Source organism: Staurois parvus, unplaced genomic scaffold (assembly GCF_062004578.1).
Source record: "Staurois parvus isolate SC_StPar_1 unplaced genomic scaffold, SC_StPar_1.0 ptg000468l, whole genome shotgun sequence".
Lineage (NCBI taxonomy): Eukaryota > Metazoa > Chordata > Amphibia > Anura > Ranidae > Staurois > Staurois parvus.
Window position 1 is genome coordinate 5486032 of NW_028318264.1, and position 25887 is coordinate 5511918.

Genomic DNA, 25887 nt, shown 5'->3' on the forward strand with positions numbered 1-25887 from the left:
TTCTCACCCAGCAAGAAAACACCAATGGGGCTTAAGTAAATGAAAAACTTTAATGAAAGCTCATTTTCGTGGAGATAAACTTTTTAAATTGGTTATATTTTATTAAAAACATGTATTTCCTCAAAGTATTCATTCTTTGACTTTGGGTTGACTTTATAGGTAAAGTTAATCCAGGGAATATCCGATTGCCTCTTGGGGGATCAGGAAGGAATTTTCCTGCTGGAGCAAATCACATCATGCTTTGCTGGGGTTTTTTTCCCTCTTCTGGATCAGTTGTGGGTATAGGATTGTACTTTTTTTTTTTTTTTTTTTTAGCTATATGTTCTGGTTTCTAGGAGTTTATACACTAGGCAATGGTACAGCCTAGCCTTTTTCTTTACCCCTGCACATATTGAACAATCTCAGATTAGCTTTTGCTGCTTTCACACTACTCCAGCTGTGTTTTGGCTGCAGTGCAGTGTACCCACTGTTTTCATACGGGTTATTTGCGCTTTCCCAAACCACAGGATATAATAGAAGTCTAAAGAAAAGTGCAGCTAACCCTCCTGAAAACCATGGGTGCTCTGAGCTGCAGACAAAACACAGCAGGACAGTGCTAAGCTTTCCTTAGTGTCAGATATTTACTGCATGACCATCCTGCTAATCCTTTTTCATACCTGATCCCCCAATCCAAATATTCATCACTGCGGCTAATATCTAGCTTGTCACACCACACCTCCAAATTTAGATGTTCACTGATGATTCTCCCTATTGGTGTTGAATAGACTGTATGACAATTGTATCTGCTGTGTGGGACAGTGGGAAAGGATAGTTTCCCCAACTGTTCTTTATTTCATCTATCTGGGACTGTCTTTACTTTCACTTTGTGCATTTCTGTTCTGATGTTAGTTTTAGGGTACAGGATAAGTGTTTTGTTGCAGCCTTTCAGGAGGTTGGAGGGGCTAGAATGGTCCTTGCAAGGGCAGCTCTCTGCGTTTTAGACTTCAGTGTTTATCCTTCTGAAACTCATCCAGATTTCCCCAGCATGGCCTCTATGTGCTCCAGAGGCAGCGCACTACAGGGTTATCCTGGTGATCTGGACACCTCTGAGTTTTAAAAAAAAAAAGAAAGAATTCTGGCCTCATTTTAGGCTTATTCTCTACAGAGATATGTGCCCTTGTCTCTGTTTACTACCAGGGTGGTATGCACATTAGGCCTTTTGGCATCGGGCATATGTTTCCCTGGTGAGCAAGGTGGCTACCTGGCTTTCTGCCCACACAAGTTCTTTCGTGTGAACCTTACAGTATCAGCTGATGCCAGTTTTGAGCACAAGATTCTTCAGACAGTGGTGGGATTTAGTTCAGCTTTTGCCTATCTGTGTAATTTTCCCTTACCTTCTTGTTGGGATATTACATAGTCTGGCTGAAAAAAAGACAAAAGTCCATCCAGTTCAACCATAAAAAAAAAAACATATTCTAGAGGTGTAAAACTGTGTTCTCCAATGAATGCTAGGAAAATGTATTTATTTTTTTTTTTATATTCGCCATTACTTTTTTTTCTTTGCTAGTTTGAGGGCACAGATCATATTCATGTTTTTTTGTTGTTGGCCTGTTGTCATAGTTAAAATGATTTTATTTAGAAGGGTTTTCTTTGTCATTTCTGGCTGTTCACTGCTTGCTTCTAAACTTGTTCAGTATGTGCAGGCATATAGCCACTAGGCAGGTTGGCCTAATTTGTACAACATCCTACAGACCGTAGTCTATACCAGATCAAAGACTTTGAACTCCTGAAGAAAATAATTGTATGTGGTGTACAAAGTATTTTTTTTATTATGCAAGACAATGTAGGTGGAAGAATTTTCTTTTCATAAATAGCTTCTCGGAATTTTCTGTAGTGTAGTGCTCCAGTTGGGACAGGAAGGATCAACCAGTTTCATGCATATATGCTGACGGAAGGAGATGCAGTATAAATTTGTTGCTGCTGTTTCATTTTTGAATCACAGGTTGAGGGCAAGAAAAAGTAGAGAGCGTTTGCAGTGCGTTCACGAACTTGTCCCAGGTTGCGATTTGAAAATTTCAGGAGTAGCTGAACAGAGTTGGAGAAAAGAACAGAATTTAAAAATTAATCCTTTCTTCGATAAAATGGCTCCAGTAGACATATTTCAAACGTATATTTTGTGGTTTGCATTTATAATGGAAACCGTTTGCATATGATGAAACACCCCCTCGTTTTTGTTGAGTAAACAATGTTACAAAGCTCACAATATGGGCCTCCTGCGCTACTAAATAACACAAATAATAAGAGGAGGGGGCTGCGAACACCCAACCGTATATCAAATGGATAATTGCAAATTATAAAAAGTATGGTGCAGCGCTACCCTAAATATTGCCGTGACTTATAGCAAAAACCAAATATAATAATACGAAACGGTATTAAAACCCAATATAACTCATTGCAAATATATCTTAGTGGTGATTAATCATTGTCCTCAGTGTATTCAGTGGATAAATATGCCCCTCACTCACCAATCATGAAGTGAACTGATCCACTAGGGGATCCATAGTGAGACAGAAAAGTGAATAAATTTCGAAAATAAATGCCACTGAAGGAGAAAAAAAAAGTCCAGATAGGACTACAATAAAGTGAAGGATATTAATAAATAAAAAATGGTGAATCCCTAAATGTGGGATCAATTATCACTATGACAATACTGGTGACCACAAAGGCTATAAATTTGCCAAATAAAAGTGAAACATAGGTGAAAAACTCTGTGTGAATCCCTAAATATGAGATTATCACACAGTAGTGACTAGTGTAGTGATTGAATGACAAAAATATGATAAAAATAAATATGCATAATAAAAATATATCACCAGAAATGATTAACCAAAAAACTTTTTTTTTTAAATTGTTGCATGAAATAAGTCCAAAGAGAAAAGTTAAAAGGTGCATCATTTTTTTTTTCTTTCACTGGTGTTTATTTTCAATATTTATTCACCAGTATTGTCAGAGTGATAATTGATCCCACATTTTGTTATTCACCATTTTTTATTTATTAATATCCTTCACTTTATTGTAGTCCCATCAGGGCTTTTTTTTTCTCCTTCACTGGCGTTTATTTTCAACATGTATTCACTTTTCCATCTCACTATGGATCCCCTAGTGCAGGGGTGGGCAACTGTGGCCCTCCGGCTGTTGGTGAACTACAAGTCCCATCATGCCTCTGCCTTTGGGAGTCATGCTTGTAACTGTCAGTTTTGCAATGCCTCATGGGACTTGTAGTTCTACAACAGCTGGAGGGCCACAGTGGATCAGTTCACTTCATGATTGGTGAGTGAGGGACATATTTATCCACTGTATGCACTGAGGATAATGATTAGTCACCATTAAGATATATTTGGGATGAGTTATATTGGGTTTTAATATCGTTTTGTATTATTATATTTGGTTTTTGCTATAAGTCACTGCAATATTTAGGGTAGCGCTGCACCATACTTTTTATAATTTATATTTTATAATGTTACAAAGCTGGTAAAGTTTTACAGATGAGTGAAATTTTAAGTGGAACTAAACAAAACGATTCAACTGTGTCCCAGTTTGATATGAGAGCACATCTTTTCCAGCATGGTCCTTTTTTGGTTAGGATCACAGCCTGCCTGTCCTGCAATGGTCATTCACTGAGAAGATCAGTTTACTCCTGTTTCTCCACCCCCACCTCTGTAAGCTCCTTATGCAGCTGAGAACAGGATTGTCATCACTTTTATAAAAAGGAAAAAGTATTTAAAATTTTATAATCGTATATATGGTCAAAAATCTCTATAGATTCCCATAAACATCTACAATATATACAAATGACTTGTAAATGTGTTAATTTCTTAGTGCAAAGTCCTGGTTTCTATAATACAAATAACCACAATAAATTTGCTCCTTTAAAGTTGTTCTAAAGGCTCAAGGCTTTTTTACCTTGTAGCAGCCCCTCCTTCCCTCAACACTTACCTGAGCCACATCTCGATCGAGCGATGTCCGCGAGAGCCTCGGTTCTCCCGTGACTCCTCTTGATTGGCTGAAGCAGCATTCAGAGACATTTGCTCCTCTTGCTGTCAATCACAGCCAGTGAGCCGATCAGGAGAGGGAGGGGGCAGGGCCGAGCCCGTGGCTGTGTGTTAATGGACACACAGAGCTGTGGCTTCGGAGTACGCCTGCTCGGGTACCCCCATGGCAAACGTCTTGCTGTGGGGGCCCCTGACAAAAGGGAGGGGCCAGGAGCACCAGTGGGGGATCCAAGAAGAGGAGGATCCAGGCTGCTCTGTGCAAAACCACTGAACAGAGCAAGCAAGTCTGACATGTTTATTATTTATTTAAAAAAAAAAAAAGACTTTAGTATCACTTTAAGCAAAACAAACTGTTTCCCATCATTGAAGGATTGAAAATGTGCTATATCTTAATCGTACAGTACAGGATACCAGCTGGATATTTATTGGCAAAACGCACTGGACACTGGCAAACGCTTTACTGAGCACACCCCATTAGGCTTACCCATATAACCCGAATCTACTCCTTAAATCCCCCTATGCAGACATTTTCTATGCTTAACTAGATTCTTCTATTTCAACTATATAATATAGAAGCAGAGCATCCAGATCCGTGTAACCTCCATAATACCTTAGGAACTGTACCCTGACCCCATGCTGTTGGATCAGCCTGTAATGTTGCTGGTTCCTGCATGGGCACTCACCTTGGCACTGAATGCAGTGAGTGTAGTTAGCCACAGGTTGCTAAACATGCCTCAGGTCATGGTCCACTCCTATGGTTCTCAGACCCAGAAGACCCCTCAGGGGGTAATCACACCATGTTAGGAAAAGCCTGGACCCTTATAGGGATCAGCAGCATGGAAAAGTAAGACTGGTTATTCCTGTTATCAGACTGATACTGTAGCTTTATAGAAAGTGTGAGAATCACCATCTCCATTGCTTGCTGTACACTTATTAGTGTCTCCTGAATAGTATTATTTTTATGTTAAAGCTATTAGGAAGCAGGAAATGTTTGGGTTTATTCATTTATCTGGTGGAATACTAAGTGTTACATCGCACCACTGGTCACACTGTTACCTCCACTTCGCCCAGAGCTCCTATAAGGTACCCAGGCACTTCCTGCCTTTTTGCCACCAAGATTTTGCTACAGGACAGTTGACACTAAGGCTGCTATTTATCCTTCCACGGGCACACTTGTCCTATTTACACCCACACCCTACGTTGGGAGTAATCCACAGTGGGATACCCTCAGAGTTAGCAGTAGTATAAATCATACATATGGAACCACTTCAAAAATTCAGACAAACACTTGATCTGCCAAAGGGTTGCAAAACACTCCAACCACTCAGAATGACTGACACGCAACAAGCAGCCTATCTGACCTAGCAAGCATTTCCTTGCAACTATGACAGACATTCTTAGACAACCAACAGCCTTAATACAGCCATCACTGTCCATGGCGCAAATGCACCAGACTTCTTATCCATTCCCACCTTCTATACCTGAGTCAAAAATGGATCTGTTGGCTCTTGAAGCAGTTGAAACAGAGGAGAACGAAGAGCACCCAGAGACAGCAGATTCTCAGCCCCAGGCTGGTATTAAGGGCTCATGCAAAATGCTTGTCAATGTAGACATGCTCACTTCTGCTGTACGCAAAAACCTCAACATAATTGCAGTTGATTATCCTCCATTTTGCCATGTCCCCTTAGATACGAAGACACATGCAAGTCTAAAATGTTGTTCCCTATGTATAGAAAAATACAAAAGGCAATTTATGACAATTAGGGTAATCCTGAAAGGGTTTTTACTCCTCTGAGAATCATTTGTGAGCTATATCCTATGGAAAAAGAATTCACAGAATGTGGACTGTTCTGGTTTTCATCTTGGTCATAGATAAACATCTTACTGGTGCTATAGAAGATGTTTCTTAATTTAAGAACTTTGCAGACAGAAAATGTGAGTAATTCCTATAGGCTCTGGTTGCGTTTGCAGGTGTAGCTGCAATTTTTGTTTGGCAAAGTTCAGCTAATTAAACTAGAACAATGAACATGCAACAGGACCCTGTATGCAAGGACCAAGTTCCGATGGAAACACTTATGAAACCTTGCTTCCTACTCTGCTTTTCTGTGTTGATGCCCTAGAACTAGTCGTGACACAGATTTCCAGAATGGCTCTTATTTCTGTTCTTATGAGCAGAACCTTAAAGTGGAACTGCACTGCATCTGAGCACCACAAACCAAAAATGCTATTTAACTCATTTTTAATATTCAAATCAAACTCATCCATCCACGTCTTCATTCTTTATTTTGCTGAGAAATCATTTAGAAAAATATCCCCTGGCATTACTGGTCATGGCTATCTCGAGTAAGGGCAGATGATTAATGTAGCAATTACTTCCTGGAGTCCATCTGCCCTTAGCTCAGGCATAGGCTGAGCAGAGAACCCCCCCTCCTCTCCTCTCCTGAAGACTGCTGGGATGTATGGCGGCATTTGCCTAGGCATAGAAACCAGGAAGTGATTGAAGAAATGTAAGAAAAAAAAAGGTTTAAAACAAGTAAATATGATATACTTTCCTATCTGTTTACAAATGCTAGCAGCATAAGGATTAAAAATTGTCCATGTTGATTGAGAGAGTGAAGTTCTGCTTTAAGGCTTAGACTAGACAGCTGAAGCGGTCTTTTTAAAGGAGAGCATCTTTTTTGGTGATACGCTTGACATGTTTATAAAAACAGTCAAGGAAAAGCCCTTCTACCACAATGGGAGACTTCAAAACCCTCCTTCTCAGGAGATTCTTCCTCCTCTAAATGAAGAGCTCCCTGTTGTTCCTTCCAGGCTTCATCATCAAAACCAAAAGTCAGCCCATCCTTTCTGCTCAAGACGTGACACAAGTCCACCAAGTCTACCCCAAAGCCTTCTTTTCAATGAAGGAGCACCCTCACTCATAAGAGTGGGGGACAGCTGTTGCAGTTTGCATTCTTCTGGGTCATGGACATTCAAGACTTATGTTTTCAAATGGGTTCAAAATATGGTTTCAAATGGGTTCAAAATGGAGTTTCAAACTCTGCCCCCTCACTGTTTTCTTCTCTCAAAATAGCCAAAATCAGCCTAAAGGCAGTCAGATTTGTAGACTACCCTGAGCCACCTCATGTACCAGGGAGTGATCATTCTGGTCACTCCGAAGGACAGGTTTAAATGATTTTATTCAAACCTGTTCACAATACCAATACTTAAATTTGATCGGACAGTATTTGCATCTCCGAGATAAGGCCCTCTTCCAAATGATGGGTTATCCTCAATGCTAGGAGGTGGGGGGGGGGGGTTGTTTCAGGGGCATCGGTTACAGTTTGCCTGAGTCCCAGACCTTAGGGCTTTGTTATTTCAAATAATCCAAAATCTTCCCAAGGAAAGTCTGATTTACAGAATTCTTTGAACCATCTCTTGTCCCAGGATAAAGTACTTGTTTTGGTGCCTCTAGAGGACAGCTTCTACCTGTTCAGTGCCAAAACGCAATGCAGGTGTTTGTCCTATAGTGGTCCCAAAATATTTAAACAATTACCTGAGAATTCCAAAATTTCACCTGGAACAAGTCAGTGATTGCCTCTTTGAGACAAGGGGAATACTTGGCATTCATATACATCCAAGTTGCCTATCTTTTTATTCTCATTTACCTTTCTCATCAGCAATTTTTATGATTTATAATAGGAAATAATCATTTCCAGCTTGTCACACTGCTCTTTGGCCTGTGCTCTGCTCCCATAGTATTCATAAAGATGCTTGCACTTCTGGTCATTCTCAGAACTCCGAGTATCAAGGTTAAGGCTGTCTAGACAACCTGCTTCGGAAGCACTCCTCTGCTTTCCAACTGTATGAAAATGCCAACAATTCAGGCAATTCAGGTCTCATGGAAAAGCAAGAAGTCCTGGAAGTTGCATATCTCTGCAAAACCCTGTGGGAAGGTGTATGATGGCCTCAGCTTGGGCTCCAACCAGGCCATGCCTCCAATGCGTTTTTGCTCCAGCCACTGAGCTTTTCCAGCAAGAAAATGGAAATTCTGATTCTTCAAGCTTTTTGTTGGGTGATCAGCTCTAAATAATTGCTGCTTTTCTAACCCTGTCTTTGGAATATCTGGCCCTGATTCTAGATACAGCCTAAGCAAAGGTCTAATGTCCAGAGAACAAATTGCTCTCCCTCAGATCTCAGTCATGTCTTGAGACCAAAGAAAACTCCCCTCTGTGTTTTGGGCCTCATGGTAGCTTCTTTCGAGGCTGAGAGACCTCTCCAACAAAACATTTGTAGGTCTAAAACATATTTATATTCACATATATCCATAAAACTCAATAATCTGTTACTTAATTACAAAGAACATTATAAAAATGCACCACAGTACAGGAATTCTTGTAAAATAATCATATTAGGTGAACTTAAAGATCCACTTCCAGTGATATATCAGCTCCGTGATATCACCGAGGTTCAACAAGGGAGAGCCTGTGGCCTACATTAGCCAACACATCACAGTAATAGGCATAATGTTGAGTCTTTTCAACATTTAGTTTTTTTTTGCCTCAAATTTTGAGGCAATCAAGAGTTTTTTTTTGTTTTGTTTTTGTTTTAAGGCAAAAATGTAAATTAATAGAATATTTCTAACACACAGTATGGGCTTATTTAAAATGACACCGCAAACACATTATTGCTTCTGCTGAGTATGGGGATAATGTGTTTAAGCCCTTTCTGAAGCCTAGCTGCATAGAGGAGGCCAGAATCCAAGGAGCACCTTCAAAAGTTCAAGCAGCATAAATAATGTATCTAATTTCCCTACTACCTATTACATTTTTAACCAGGATGTACCAAACTGCTGGTGCTTGCCTGCTTAAATAGAATGTTCAGTGCTTGGTGACATAGTACACATGACTCTTGTAGCAGAAATGCATTCATCCTCTAAATTAGAGGTGCCCGCTAATGAACTGCTACTTTCCTGTGCTCTCCTTCCTGCTGCTCTCATCAGTTATACATAGAATTTTAAAGGCCTCTTCACTAATGTGTATTTTTCGGATATTTTTGACCTGATCACATTAGTGCTGGTTGGCAATAAAAATGGTACTAGATGACCATGTGACACTATACTTGTGTGGCAGCAATCGGACACTGAAGCTGGCTGCACTGGTCTGGGGAAATTATATTGGTGTGGCTGTGATCAAGAACATTGTTGCTGACTGGTAATATAAAATGTATGAACGAGCGCTGGATGGACTTGTATATAAAGCCGCTAGCATGAAAGGTAAAAACCTCTAAAACCATCAAATACATAAACCTGCAGCGCTATTTAGAAAATATAAGCATAAAAAAGTGTAGATAATCAAACTCATATAATATGTGACAATACAATATGATCAAAACAGCCGCAATGCTGTATATAAATGTTAAATGAAATAACATAAACGCTCAGTAGCGTTGCAAATGGTGACATGTGCAGACATCCAGAGTTGGCGTAATAGAGTACATATAGTGATAATGACAGAATGCAAAGCAAGCTTCAATAATAGTAGATGGTGACAATCCGTGTTCGTGGTCTTTAAAAAAGTGATGAGTGTAGATTGCACTAACCAGAAAGGGCAAATTAATGCGCATTTGAGTGATTCAAGACCAACTCCTGGTCATCAACATCTGGGAAATGGAAACAGTGGGGGTCATTTGGCCAGCGTCAGCTAAGCAGGTAGCACAACATCGGGGTCTCCAGGTGCCAGGAATACACTCTCACCAGCAGGGGGAACCAGCCTCACAGGTAATGCAGAAGTCACCAGGGTTTGCCTTTGGGGGGAGGGGCTCGTTAAAAATGAGCCAAACACAGAAAATCCCAATAGTGTAGTACTTTATTCAAACGGGGGGTGTATACAATTGAAAATACACTCACATGTTGTAGCCTGGTACTGACAGGGGAATCAAAAATGTGGGCCGTGCGGAGTGACGTCACAGGGTAAGTGCACCTCTAACGCGTTTCGTGCCCGTGCACGTTATCAAATTGTTGCTGGCTGCACTAGCTTGGTGGCACAATGTACTGGCGTGGCCACGGGCTGAACGGCAAAAAAAAGGCATTAAATGTGTACCCACCATTAGAAGTGGATTGATGCAGGGTGGTATATTCTAATGGTGGGCATATCCCATGCTTTTTCTAGCAGAGATTTCTTCTCTTTTTCATTCAGCGCACAGGCTGCATAAAGAACATAGTGGTACATCACTGGACTGGTTATACCAGGATGATGCCTACAGCTCCAGCCGGCGAAGATGCCCCCCCCCCCCCTGCCCCGATCAAGGGCAGTAATTCTATCATTAGACCTCTGTAAATCTAAAATGGTAGCTTGTAAAGGCTTTTAAAGCGTTGCCTATAGATATTAAAAATGTTTACAGTTTAGCGCCATTGCACGGGGCATGCGCAGTTTTAAAGCATGTCCTGTTTGGTATCTATTTACTCAGCATATCATCATCTTTTATATGTTACCAAATAATTGGCCAGAATATATTGTGTTTTTGTGCATTAAAAGTAACAAAAGTGTATTTTAAAAAATACAAAAAAACTTGCATTTGAAAAATCGCTGTACGAGTGATTTAAAAAATTGCAGCACCCACCTTTTATTCACTAGGGTGTCCGCTTTAAAAAAAAAAAAAAAAAAAAAATATATATATAATATAAAATTTCCTAGCAAATAAAATACTGTTTGTTCACGAAAAAAAAAAAAAAAAGTGTGTCAGAAATGGCTTGGTCCTCAGGTGGTTAGCAGAGTGAGTGATGTGTGGCACATAAACGACTAATGCTGGGCATAAAATGCCCCCACCCCCAAAATAACCCTTTTTTGGAATGTAGACACCCAAAACTATTTGCTGAGAGGCATGTTGAGTCAATAAAATTTTTATTTTTTTACAAGTTTTTAGAAAATAACAAAAAAAATTTTTTTTTACTCAAAGTTGTCACTTAAATGATTTATTGCTCACACATGCAATGAGTATATGTAGTATTACTCCCCAAAATACATTCTGCTATTTCTCCCGAGTATGGGGATGCCTCATGTGAGAGACTTTTTGGCAGGCTAACCAAGTACAGGACCCCAGAATCCAATAAGCACCTTCAGCCTTTAAAGGGCTTTATTTCCTCATTACATTTCCTGACTACTTATCACCGTTTTGGAGGCCCTGAAATGCCAGGATATGAAATGAAATGCAACCCCCCCAAATTACCCCTTTTTTGGAAAGTAGACACCCCAAGGATACTGATAAGAAGCATTGTGAGTATTTTGCAGATCTCGTTTGTTGCCACAAGTTTTTGGAAAATAAAGAAAGAAAACAAAGTTTTTTCTTTTCTTTTTTTTCAAATTCCTTGGCGTGTCTACTTTCCAAATAGGGGTCATTTGGGGGGGGGGGGGGGTGGTTGGTGCTATCCTGGCATTTCAGGGCCTCTGAAATGCCAGGACCACTGTGATAGGTAGTGAGGAAGTGAAATAAGGGAGTTGCGTAACTTCAGCCTTTCAAAGTGGTCGTTGGATTTCAGGCTCCTGTATGTGGCTAGGCTCCCAAAAAGTCTCACACATGTTCTATCCCCATACTCGATAGAAGTAGCAGAATGTATTTTGGGGTGTAATTCCACATATATCCATGGCTTGTGTGAGCAATATATCATTTAAGTGACAACTATGTGTAAAAAAAAAAAAAGTTTGTCATTTTCCAAAAACTTGTGGGGAAAAAAATAAATCTTCCATGGACTCAGCATGCCACTCAGCAGATAGCTTAGGGTGTCTACTTTCCGAAAATGGGTCATTTGGGGGTGTTTGTACTGTCCTGGTATTTTGGCACCTCAAGAAATGTGATGGGCAGTCAAAAAGTAAAAGCTATGTAAATTCCATTATCTATACCACAGTTTGTTGATGCTATCACATTCACACAAACCAATTAATATGCAGTTATTGGGACTTTTTTTTTTTTTTTTTTTTTTACCAAAGACATGTAGCAAATTACATCTTGGCCTAAATTTTTTATGAAATTTGAGGGGTTTTTTTTATATTTTTTTTTTTATGCCAGAAATAAGAAAATATTTGTTTTTTCACAATTTCTGGGTCTTTTTTTGTTTTTGTTTTTTTTGTTTTATAGTGCAAAAAACACCCCAGAGGTGATCAAATACCACCCAAAGAAAGCTCTATTTGTGTGAAAAAAGGACATAAATTTATGTACAGCATTGCATAACTATGCTATTACCAATTGAAATAGTGCAGCACCGAATAGCAAAAAATGGCCTGGTCAGGAAGGGTATTGGTAAATCCTCTGGAGGGAAAGTGGTTAAATTTGCGATTGCAGTGATTGATCACAGCTATCATGGGGTACAGGGCCAATTTCATTGGCTCTGTAGCCTTATTTTGTAATTTTCTCTTTCTAATGAACACAGTGATCAGAGTGTGCAAGGGTAAGCATGAGTACAACAGATTCAGGCCCTATTTAAAACCACCTCCCACACTCAGGAGATGGTCTGTGGCAAGTGGGTAAAAAACCTTTTACATAATACATTCGCTGTTTAACTGTATGTTTGAGTGCCTAAAAATTTGCTATTATTTTTTCTCATAATGTACAGTGCTCAGCATAAATAAGTACACCCCAACATATTTGTCAAAAACCTTTTACTTTCCTTTCAGAATCAACGTTTTCTGTGGGACATTATACTACAAAATACTCCCTCAAATGTGGGCCATTGATTGCAAACAAGACTGTTAATTTGAACTCTCAAAGTATTTTTCCCAACAAATTCATTCATGTTGCAAAATTGAATACACCCCAATGAAAGTCTTAACCGCCTCCCGCCCACCATAGTCCAATGACTGACGTAAGGCGGTTCTCTCGTTCTGGGAGGACGTCATATGACGTCCTCCCATTCCCACCATGCATGCGCAGTTCCGGGAGCGCGCAGCGCGGCGATCAGCGGTGCACTGTGTCCCTTGGACACAGTGGATCACCGATCCACGGAAAGAGCCGAAGATGTTGGCTCGGTCATGTGATCAGCTGTGTCCAATCACAGCTGATCGCATGGAAACAGGGAAATTCCGGTTATCAGCATTTCTCTCCTCATGAACTGTCACGCTGACAGCTCGAGAGGAGAGCCAGTAATCAGCATTCCTCGGAGGGGACATGTGCACTGATGATCAGTGTAGCCCCAGCAGTGCCACCTGTCAGTGTCCATAAGTGCCAGCTCTCAGTGCTTATCCATGCCACCTGCCAGTGCCCATCAGTGCCACATCAATGGCACATAGTGCCTACCAGTGCAAATCAATGCCACATATCAGTGCCCATCTGAGTTGCCTGTCAGTGCCACCTATCAATGCCAATCAGTGCTGCCTATCAGTGCCACCTATCAGTGTGCATCAGTGCCGCCTATCAGTGCCCGTCAATGCTGCCTATCAGTGCTGCCTTTCAGTGCTTATCAGTGATGCCTGTCAATGCCCATCAGTGCCACCTACCAGTGCCTCCTCATCAGTGCCTCCTATCAGTGTCCATCAGTGCAGCCTCATTAGTGCACATCAGTGAAGGAGAAAAATAGCTTATTTACAACATTTTATAACAAAAACTAAGAAAAAACTTTTTTCAAAATTGTCAGTGGTTTTGGGTTTAAGAAAAAATAAAAACCCAGAGGTGATTAAATATCACCAAAATAAAGCTCTATCTGTCACAAAAAAATGATAAAAATGTCATATGGGTACAGTGTTGCATGACTGCGCAATTGTCATTCAAAGTGTGACAGCGCTGAAAGCAGGAACTTGGCCTGGGCAGGAAGGGGGTATAAGTGCCCTGTAAGCTAGTGGTTAAAAGCAAAGCTACATTTTAGACAAAAAAATCCTAATTAACAAGAATTCAACTACAGGTGCGTCTAATTATTTAGTAAACAGGTGTCCAGCTGACAGTTGATTATAAAAGGGCGTTACTTAAAGAAAACCCCTTCCCATTTCATGCTGTCAGAAATGTTGCGAGACCTGAGAGAGAGAATTTCTTTACACAAGAAAGGTGAAGGCTACAAGAAGGATCAGCAAAGCTCTACTTATCAGTCAGAATACTGTAGCTAAAGTAATACAAAAATTTGACAAAGAGGAAACTGCAACCATCTCACAGAGATGTCCAGGCCTTCCACGGAAGTTAACACCTCGACAGGAGTGTCTTCTGATGAAAAGGGTTGAAGGAAATCGCCATGCAAGTTCACTGCAGTTAAAGAAGTAGGAAGCCAAACTGGGATGATTGTTTCCCATGACACAATACACTGCAGAGGGATGGAATGTAAGGGTGTTGTCCACAAAGGAAGCCTGTCCTAAAGCCCATTCACAAAAAAGCCCTAGAATTTGTCAGGGCCCATGCTGAAAAAAGACAACTGGGACTCTGTACTCTGGAGTGATGAGACCAAGATAAATGTTTTTGGAACTGATGGCTTCAAAACTGTATGGCGTCACAAATGTGAGGAGTGCAAGGAAAAATGCATGGTGCCTACAGTGAAACATGGTGGTGGCAGTGTCCTTCTGTGGGGCTGCATGAGTGCTCCTGGTGTCAGGGAGCTGCATTTCATTGATGGTATCATGAATTCACAGATGCACTGCTCTATATTGAAAGAGAAGATGCTACCATCACTCGGTGCCCTTGATCATTGTGCACTTTTCCAACATGACAATGATCCTAAACAAACATCTAAAGCCACTGTTGCATTTCTGAAGAACAGGGTGAAAGTGATTCAGTGGCCAAGTATGTCTCCAGATCTGAATCCAATCAAACACCTATGGGGAACTCTGAAGAGACAAGTTGAGTATCACTCTCCAGCATCCAGGCTCTAAAAGAGATCGTTCTTGAAGAATAGAAAAAGATAGATGTTGCAATGTTTTGCCATCTTGTTCATTCCATGCCTAGAAGACTTGGTGCTGTCCTTACAAATCATGGAGGTCATACAAAATACTACATATAGTAGTTTTTGTTGAGAGGTGTATTTATTTTTGCATCCACTAATTTGAGTAAAACTGAAGATTTTATAATCTAAGTTATATTATTAACCCTACTTGTAATGAGCTAAACAAATGTTCTATAAAACTCAGTTTTGTCAAAATTTTAGAAATTGTTCTTGTGTTCATTGAGATATTGATTAAAATCTTACTTTTCAAAAGGAGTGTACTCATTTATGCTGAGCACTCTGACATCCCTGTGTTTTGTAAGCATGTGAAACTAAATAATTGTTTTCATTATCAAAGGTATATTACCAGGTAGTCAAGTGATTCTATCATTTATTAGAAATGGCTCCTCTTCTAATAGGAGCAATTTGCTTTCTGCTGATCCCTTCGTACACAGTAGAATCTGGGGTGCTATACAGTGGAGAGCTAGAACATGTGTAGTAGCTCCCCAGATTCTGGGTGATAATTCTGCGAGATTTCATTGCAAAGTGAACAGCATTATCTTGTTACAGAAAATGGAAAAACAATGGACCTACTGGGCGAATCAGTAGGTGATTTTGATGTTGTAGAGGACACTCAAACACAAACTGCTGTGTAAATGCTATGACAGACTTCAGAATGTGTTATTTTTTCTTTTGCCTGTAGTTCTATTAACATTATGTGCAGATTATATTTTTTGATGTAGCTAGGATTTACTTGGTTTGTAGTTTTGTATTTTTCCTTACCTGCAGCTACATGTAAGGGCACATGGCAGTTGTATGTAGTCATCTGGGGAAAAATTATGTTGCTTATTTCTTATATTTTGAATGTTTGACACCATTTCATGTTGTACTTGAGCAAAGAGATTGGATTACCCCATGTGTTTTTTCAATACAGTAGGTGCCATTAAAGAACGCTGAGGCTTTACCACTATTTAAAAATGTATACATTCCACCAAATCAAAGTGGTTCTATACAGCACCAGTGAAATACAGAAAAATGGTTGACCTTGAAAGATTTTTTTAATTTGCGTTTTAAATATTTGCTTGGGTCTCTTGAGTGAATCAGACCTTAATGTGTATTTTGCTCTTGTTTCAGACATGTTAACACACAAAATTAGGGAGCTCCATTTCCTCAGGAATTGTTATTTTGCATATTTATCTTTAACTAGATATTTTATACCTTTCTCCTTCATTATACTGCATTTTTAATACAAGTGCATTTAGGTCAATACTCTCTCCTCAAAAAATGAAAGTTGAAGGCCATGCAAATGCAAGATAGAACAAAGGAATTGCTCATGTTTGTAATGGCAACATCTTAAAATCCTGTGATTTGTAGATACTTTTATGGGTCATTTGGCATATTATTGTAACAATAAACCAACAATATAAATGAAAAGAATATTTTTTGTTTCCATGGTAGCTGTTAAAGAGACAAATGTTTCATCTAAGTAGATTTATCTTTTGGCAGTTTCACACCTGAGTAAAGTCTTTACACCAAAATTCTTATTTCTTAATGCTTTCATAATGATAGAGTATATTTGGCCATATAATTTGAGTCCTTTATCAACTCTGGTGATACCAAAGTAATAATAATACGTAATTTTTTGAATAAACCTTCCTTTCCTTGGACCTTTCTCAGAAGATTTTAAGGTACTGAATCTAGACTGCACTGGCTCATGGCTTTGTCAGAGTGGAAAATATATTCAGCTCTAGTAATGACTAGAGGGACACAATTCCCTGACAAATGCAACTGCGGCTTGCAAAATGTAAGGGCTGTGCCAAATAACACATCCATTGAATTTCAGATTACAAAGCAACGTCTTTGTTTAATTGTGAAGGAAGCTAATTATCTTTTAATGCCGCAACCACCAATGATGCTGTTTCTCCTTATTCTGGCTTTATTAATGTGTGGTGTCAGTCATTTCCAATGCTGTTATTTATACTATAAAGACCACTATCAATTGCGTGTCTTTCATTGTTTTGTGCATTTGTTTTATTTTGCTCACAAGACACTCGTATAAAGTATCATCATATGATTACAATCAACAGGTTGCACTAAAACTTCAAAAATTACCAATTGTATGGCAATTTGTAGGGGTGTGGTTTGAAGGGGGGTTAAAAGAAACCTATGACGAGAGGAACATGAAGGCTGCCAGTGCTGACCTTTACTTCTAAAAATTCTAGCTGCCTGGCTGTCCATTTGAATTTTGATTCCATGCTTAAGACACTAACCTAGAACAAACATACATTTATGGACGTATGACCTTTTCCCAGACCTTTTGTTATATATACTTGTTCCATAACAGTGCCCCAAAATGTATACTGAAGCCAAAAGGTGAGCATAAAAGCCAGGAAACTAGCATTTTACTAAAGGGATCTGAAATGAAATCGCCATTTTCTTCTCTTAAGTTTATTTTAATTAGATTCTGCTAGGTTTTATATGATTGGGTGGTTGTTGGAAATGTTTAAGGAAATAGTAACATGGAAGAAATAAAGAAAAGTGTTTTGGGAGGGGTACAGCATAACATTTCCCTTGTCTCCATAGTTAAACTAAAGTGGAAATACAAAATTATTCTTTGAATAATAAACATGTTGTGCTTCCCTGTACAGTGGTTTTAGGCACAGAAGCCATGATCCTTCTCTTCAGTGCTCCTGGCTCCACCCTCCTGCTGAGTGCTATGGGGGCACTCATGCAGACTCCTGCCTGGCTCCCCTGCTCACTGGCTCTGATGGGCAGAAGCCAATGGCCCTGTCTGCTGCCTCCATGTCCTGTGAGGATAGAGAGAGATGTTGCTCTTGTCACCACTATTAATTTTGATGTCAAATTTCAATTTTGTTTCAGCCTTTTGACTAAAATGCCATTTTAGTTTTAGTCGTATTTTAGTCAACTAAAATATCCAATACATTTTAGTCAACTGAAATCTCCAGTATCATAAACAAACAAATATTTAACTTTTTGACAAACAGAAGTGCAACTTTAAAATATTAAAAAAAAAACTATCGTAAACACTATTGGCGGTAATGCCATTGCACATATTATCCAAATCTAAAAACTTTCAGCTCTCTGTTAATAATGAAAACAAGTATCAGGCAACATCTTTAGAAATAACCAAGTTTCATAAACAAGAATATTGCTTTTTGAGCACTGTTAATTTTAACCACAAATGTTGATTTTGTTTCAGTCTTTTGACTAATATTTTAGTTTTAGTCATATTTTAGTCCTCTGAATTGAAACTGAAGTTTATTTTTGTTTAGTTTTCATCATTGAAAACGTGTAGCTGACAAAAACTTTGACGAAAAAAATTTCCTCGATGAAGTTAACACTGCTTGACACAGCACTGGATCAATTCTCCAAATCATGGTTTTTTATGTGATGCTGCAGCTGTCCCACACAGACTCTGAAAACTAAGAGATCAGCAGTCACTGCTGTTCACTCTGCTCCTTCAGCTGCAGAGGGAGTGGGCACAGCTGGCTCTTGTTCTTCGCTTCTGAAAAGGCACTGAAAGGCAGAGCAGGCAGCGGGGTGGATGCTGACAATATTTTCGGGATCTTCCGAGAGCCTTGTGTGACTCTGCCCTGTTAGCTAGTAGCATGCAACTGCTATCAGCTGGCTCTGGGTCACAGGAGTACAGAAATAAGGGCCCTTTCACAATGAATATTTTTTTATGCGCTTTTGACATTTAAAATAAATGCATGAAAAATGTATCCGTTTAATTCTAAGGAACTCTTCACACCAATGCACTGTGGGTGCAGTACATTTGTACAAGTTTAGCATGCTGCATTTTTAGCGCATATTTAAATAGCGTACCAAAAACGCACCTCCCCATTTAAATGAATGGAAATGCCTCAAAAACAGGCCCGTGGTGCATTTTTGGTGGTTTTGCTGAGTCACATGTCCATGCTACACAGGTGCTTGCTGGGAGTCCAGCTAGAAAATGTATCAAAAAAGCATGTGTTTTTACCACATTTTATTCAGCGGAGTAGTGTGAAAGGTCACTTAAAGTGGTTGTAAACCCTCTCGTATACCCAGTGAAGTGAATAGCCTCAGATGATACACAGAGGTGAAACAAATGCTAGATATGTTTTATTTGTTTGCAGTGTTCTCTTTTCTACATCCCTTCAAAAGAGCTGAATTTAGCTAAAATCCTACTACATCTGTCAGTAGCACAGAGGAGGGGGGCGGGGAGCTGCAGTTAGAGCTCTTGTACAGTGTGTGAGAGGTGACTGGTGAAAGGCACACCCCTGTGTGCTGAGCTCTCCTCCCTAGTCACCATTTTATCTCTGGTGTCAGGACAACTTGTCAAAAGTGACACATACCTGTAATAGAGGAACTAAGCACCAGAGAGAAATTACAATAAAACCTACTACACTTGGTCAGAAAGTCATATGGAAAAATACTGCTTTCAAAGCAATTGTACACTATAATCACACAGCTTTCGTCCGAAATTTTTGAAGGGACAAGCACAAAAATATTTCTCGTAGAATACCAGATTGTACGATTTTCATTTAATCAGTACAGTTTTCCTCCGAAAATACAATACATTACATCACTTTCAAATTTGTATTCTTTCATACAAGAATTTTCGTAACTTTAGTAACCTCTTTATTTTTTATATGAAACTAGCATGAAAAAAAAGAACACGAGTGATCATTCATACAATATTCTTACCGTGTGTATGAGCCTTTAGGATTTCATGACCAAGGTTTACAATCACATTAATGTACTCCTGTGACCCATAAGAGTCAAGGATATGAGTTACTAGCCATGATACTTTAAGATTTCTTTCTTTTTGGTTAGATTATGATTTTTTTACTTGGGGATTGTAGAATAAGAAAGTTGGTGACAATAGTGTCATGAATACATACAATTCTATGTGTAAAAAAATTGAACACTGGGTCTTGGACAGAAATACAGTGAGGTATGTCATTTTTTTTCTTTTTAATATTCTCGCTCTCAATATTTCAAGAGAAAAAGGATAGCATGTAGTAGGTCTGTTTACTTTATGCTTTATATGGACTGACCATTTTATAGCTATTGTGCATTTTAAATGTATTTTATCTTATTTTTCAGCGGAACTTGGTGAATGTGAGCTATCAGAACATACACCAGAACTTGTGTCTGAATTTCGATTCACTCCAAATCAAACTGAATCTATGGAGCTTGATATTTTCCAAAAGTGGAGAGAGTGTAGGTATGTGGATTTAATTTCTCAGGATGGCTTGAATGCCCATGCATAGGGTGCTTTTAATGGCAAAACAGACATTTTTACCCTAAATTAAAGGCAATCTTGTGATACCAAATCTCTGATTGAGGAACTTTCACCAGAAGGTGAAAATGCTTATTGTATCTCCCATGGTGCACAATGCACGTAGCATTTTTTCGTGTTTTAAATCTGTACAGAGATTTAGAAAAAAAATTTTTTATATATGTCAGCACTGGTTGTAGCTCCATGTGCATTCACATAGGGTTGTTATCACAAGCAGTGAAGTCTCCACATCCTCTTCATCCTGCAGTTTTTCTGTGCAATCTTATAGCACTCTGTTTCCCCTATGATATTTTGTTCTCTTTTACAATCATTGGAAATAAACATGATGGAATTGACAGTTCCAGCCACTAGCTATTCAGGTATAGGGAGTGGAGGAATAAGACTGTCTACTTGTGTGTGTTTGTGAAAATCAGCAGCTGCAGAGGAGCTGCCATTCACAATAAGGTAAGTACACAACAACACAACACAGACCACTACATACTATCCTAGTCTTTCTTGGACAAGTATAAACCTCTCTTTTTTTGTGCTGTAAGTCTAGAACTAATGCAGGCCATAGACAGTTCGTTTATCGGCCAATTTTTCGTCCGAAAGAATAATCGTCCGATTTCCGCACTGTTAGTGGGGCAATGGCATCGGCCGGTTTTCGCGGTTCCTCCTCATTTTGTTTATCGGTCATGCTGGAAAATGTGTGAAAAATGGCCGATTTTCGAAATCATTGGGGGCAACATCGGATTACAGAACGGACAATGTTTCGTTTTTCGGACAAAAAATCGGCCGATAACGAACCGTCAATGGTCTGCATAAGTGTCTATTGTTCAGGGTTGTTGGATAGCTGTGACAGAATGCGGGGCCAAGCAACCCCTGCACAGATCTGAGTGGGACCAAGCGTGATGTGAATTGGTTCCCTTGGAGGATTTAACAAGTATTATGACCTTCTGGTAAGACTTCTTTAAATCTGAAGTTTAATCTGCTTGTATTTTGTCTTCTCTGATTCCCCCTTGCCCTTCATCAAAATGCTAATGACATTTTTAAATAAAACATTTTCATTGCATTTCTTATTTTTACACCCGTTGAAATCATCAATGAGTCTCTGTGCCTCTTAGCACAGGCAGATTATGGCTGGTGGAAGGGGACAGCAGGGAGCTATATACATAACTTCTGAAAACATTACAACGCCCTGCCTCTATATCCCTCTCAAGACCGGCTTTAAGTTTGAGTTATGCAAATATCAAAGTTCCTTGATAAGTGGATGTCATCCTGATGGAGTGGGAGTTTCTAGGCTGACGTATTTGCTTGCAGATTGTCCTAGGTAACCTCCACATGTGAAGCTAAGCCTCAATGTTGGAAGGACCTGAAATTCAGTGAATGAAAGGATGGGCGAAAGACAGGCTATCACACATATATCTGTATAAAAAAATTGTATATACTTTATTGTACAAAAATATATTTAAAAAATAATTACATACTAAAACCATACTCGTAGCTCTGATATGCTGTTCTAGTGATAATCCCTCATAGGGTTAAGGCAATACGACATTCCCTGAAAGACCTGACACATTTCAATCATTCCAATTCAAGATCTTCCTTAAGGGGCATGGAACGAAGGGGATCTCTAAATTGGCACATTGAGGATTAACCACCTCTCGTCCGGCCGTTGTATATAAACGGCCAGACGATGGCATTGCAGGGTCGGGTGGCCATTTATAAACCTGCTTGTGCGCTCTCCCTGGGAGCATTTAGCACCGCAATCCGGTGCCCGCTGTTTCCTCCGGACACAGTGGAACACTGATCATTGTACGGACTACTGCAACTCCCTTCTCACCGGCCTACCCCAGTGCAGGCTCTCCCCGCTCCAGACCATCCTGAACTCAGTGGCCAGACTCATTCACCTCGCCAACCGCTCCACCTCTGCCACCCCCCTCTGCCTATCCCTCCACTGGCTCCCGATTGCCCAACGCATCAAATTCAAACTAACCCTGACCTACAAAGCCATTCACAACACTGCCCCTAACTACCTCACCAACCTGATTCCCAAGTACCACCCTACCCGTACCCTTCGCTCCTCACAGGACCTCCTTCTATCTTGCTCTCTGGTCTCCTCCTCCCACGCACGACTGCAAGACTTCTCCAGGTCCTCCCCCATCCTCTGGAACTCACTGCCCCAATCCATCAGACTGTCACCTTCCCTCCTCACCTTCAGGCGCTCCCTGAAAACCCACCTCTTCAGGGAAGCCTACCCCTCCCTCACCGAACAGCTGTTCTCCTTCATTCCTCCTACCACTCCATCCCCCACAGCCACTTCCTCCTGTGCCACTATCCCCTCCCTCCTAGATTGTAAGCTCGAAAGAGTAGGGCCCTCTAACCCCTCATGTACTGTTGTTGTTGCTGTTCTGTTTCTTGTATTGTCCTCCCCCTCTATTGTACAGCGCTGAGTAAACCCTTTGGCGCTATATAAACTAGATATAATAATAATCTCTGTGCGAGGTCCCGATCATGTGATCACTGGTTGGTCAATCAGTGATCACTTGCAGAGTAGTAAGCAAGATGTCACTTCTGACATCATTGCTTACTACGTGTGAAATCTGTGAATGATCACATGGTACAAGGCTAATCACAACAGCCTTGTACCATGTGACAAGCTGTGACCAATCACAGCTCTCACAGTAGTTCTCATTGGCTGCAAGAATGCAGCCAGAGAGGAGAAATTATTGCTTTTACAGCTTTTATGGGCATAAAAGCAACCAGTGTAAAAGAAAAAAAATCTTCATCACCCCCCCCCCCCCCCACAAGTAATACAGTGTCACTATGGTGACACTGTACTGCTAGGGTGACAGTATGTAAAAAAAAAAACAAAAAAACAAATATAAAAAAAATAAAAATTTTAAAAACGTTTAAAAATTATAATTTTTGGTTATAAACTAATTTGTTTTTTTTTTACTAAAGATAACGGATTAAATTTTGGCCAAGATTTATGATGAAATATTTATTTGCAAAATTTTTGGACTTTTTCATTTACATGGCAAACAAAATAAAAATCCCAGCGGTGAATAAATATCACCAAAATAAAGCTTTATCTGTCTCAAAAAAAATGCTAAAAAATTCATATGGGTACAGTGTTGCATGACCACGCAATTGTCAGTCAAAATGTGATCGCGCTGAAAATTGGCCTGGACAGGAAGGGGGTAAAAGTGTCCGGACTTGAAGTGGTTAATAATAATCCATTATAATACCATCAATGACAATTAAATAATCTCCATCTTCATACTTACAAAGCATCAATTCTGGTGTTCGATGGCAAATGCCAATCGAGCGTTATGGTGCCGGGTAGTGAGCACAGGGCCCACTAGAGGCCCTCAGGTCACCCTCATGAAGTCTGTTTCTGATAGTTTGGTCAGAGACATTCACACAAGTGGCCTGCTGGAGGTCATTCTGTAGGGCTCTGGCAGTACTCCTCCTGTTCCTCCTTGCACAAAGGAGCAGATACTGGTTCTGATGGGTTAAGGACCTTCTACAGCCCTGTCCATCTCTCCTAGAGTAACTGCCTTTCTTCTGGAATCTCCTCCATGCTCTTGAGATTGTGCTGGGAGACACAGCAAATCTTCTGGCAATGGCACGTATTGGACTGCCTTTGCAACCTCTGTAGGGTCCAGGTATTGCCTCATGCTACAAGTAGTGACACTGACCCTAGCCAAATGCAAAACTAGTGAAAAACCGTCAAACGATGAGTAGGGAAAAAAATGTCAGTGGCCTCCATCTGTAAAGCCATTCCTGTTTTGGGGGTCATCTCATTGTTGCCCACCTAGTGCACCTGTTGTTAATTTCGTTAACACCAAAGCAGCTGAAACTGATTTACAACCCCCTCTGATACTTAACTGACCAGATCAATATCCCAGGAGTTTCATTGACTTGATGCTATAGTCTGATTAAAAATTGTTCCTTTAATTTTTTTGAACAGTGTAGATGAAGTGATTAGGGTCATCTTTAAATCGATTGGAAGTTATACCATCTATTCCCTTACTATTATGGAAGAGCAATATCTGGGTTTTCTTATTTTAACTAATATGTGGTCAGTATATTGACTGTAGATTTATAACTGTCACTTTAAAATGCCCGTTTTCTAATACTTCACGTTTTGGTCATACAGTAACTTTATATAATGATATGAGAGGGTGTGCTAACTTCTTCTTTTGCTGCCAATACTTCGAGATGTTCATGTGACCACCCGTGCACAGATTGCTCACGCCATCACCTGTCGGAACATGTAATTCTGTGTTGAACGCCATTGCATTTAGGATTGCTCTGATAAATTAGCTGTTCATTTGATGCTTTGGAGGTATGAAAATGGAGATTTGTTAATTGTCATTGATGGTATAAAATGGTTTACTATTAATCCTCCACGTGCTCCTTTAGCGATCCCCTTTGCTCTATGCCCCCTGAGAAAGATCTTGAATTGGAATGATTGAAACACATCGGGGCTTTCGGGGAATGTTGTATTTCTTGTATTGCTTTAACCCTATGAGGGATTCTATCACTAGAACAGCATATCAGAGCTACAAGTATGGTTTTAGCCTGTAATGATTTTTTAAATATATTTTTGTACAATAGTTATATATGATTTTATTATACAGATATTTGTGTGATGTTTTGTCAGCTGCATTGAAGTCCCAAGGGGGTCATTTTTTCTTGTATTTAATATTGGGGACGAGCAGCCAGTCACTCCATCCTTTTTCAAAAACAGTAAGGCTGGGGGACTAAAGAGCTAGGTGATGCCAATAAATGATCTCAAGCCAGGAAATGAGAAGGGCTCTGTCTGACTTGCTGCAGCTTCTAATGTACATTGTGAGAAATACTGTCCTGACTGCCCCTCCCCCCCCCCCCAACTATTTATTCATACTTCTCTGTTCTTGTAATATTTGTACTGAATTGGCTGAAATTTGTGTAGGCAGGGGGGAATACCCTTGCATATTTTCTGCTTTAAAATGAATTTGTTACCTTAGTCCAGTGTTTCTCAACTCCAGTCCTCATGGACCCCCAACAGGTCATGTTTTCAGGATTTCCATTATTTTGCAAAGGTGATTTGATAGTAATTACCACAGCTGTTTCATCTGAGGGAAATCCTGAAAACATGACCTGTTGGGGGTCCATGAGGACTGGAGTTGAGAAACACTGCCTTAGTCACACTTGATCTCTGTATATTTAGTTTTGTCACTATTTTGTGCCATCTGCAGACCCTAAATTTAAAGAACACAATATGGACCATTTCATTTTAATTTTAAATTTTGTTTTAAATACGGAGTCATTAGGAAGGAAAAACTGCTGCAAGTAAAGGCTCCTGAACATACCAGCAGAAGCCTACTAAAGCCTTCACCTACGGCCAAATCCCAGGCTATTCTGCTAGCACTCTTGGCTCCTCCTCTTCTTGGTGTGCCACCGTAGGAAACCACTTCCTATGGTGACACACCTGTGGGCTTGCTCCCAAGCTGGCTATGAGTGTCCATATTCCCCCCTGCCTACACAAATGGGTGAGGGTTGGATACAGCTACAGTAGTGGAACATTTTTTTTTTTACCTTTAATGAAGGGAATGCGTCAGGGTAAAAAAATGTCTAGTTCTACCTCACGCTGAAACTTGCCCACACCTTTCTATCTCCTGCACGTTCCTATTGGCCAGTAAGCAGACTTT

The 25887-nt window shown here is 39.9% G+C and overlaps 1 protein-coding gene across 3 annotated transcripts in view; it reads left to right on the top strand.

Annotated features, from left to right (window-relative positions):
• The window catches only part of EPB41L4B (erythrocyte membrane protein band 4.1 like 4B), a 566800-nt gene that overhangs the window by 148598 nt on the left and 392315 nt on the right, over positions 1-25887 (top strand). For all 3 annotated transcript variants that reach the window (XM_089689066.1, XM_089689067.1, XM_089689068.1), the window contains one exon: positions 20011-20131. In XM_089689066.1, the coding sequence (XP_089545192.1) occupies positions 20011-20131 (121 nt within the window). The remainder of the gene's footprint in view (positions 1-20010; positions 20132-25887) is intronic.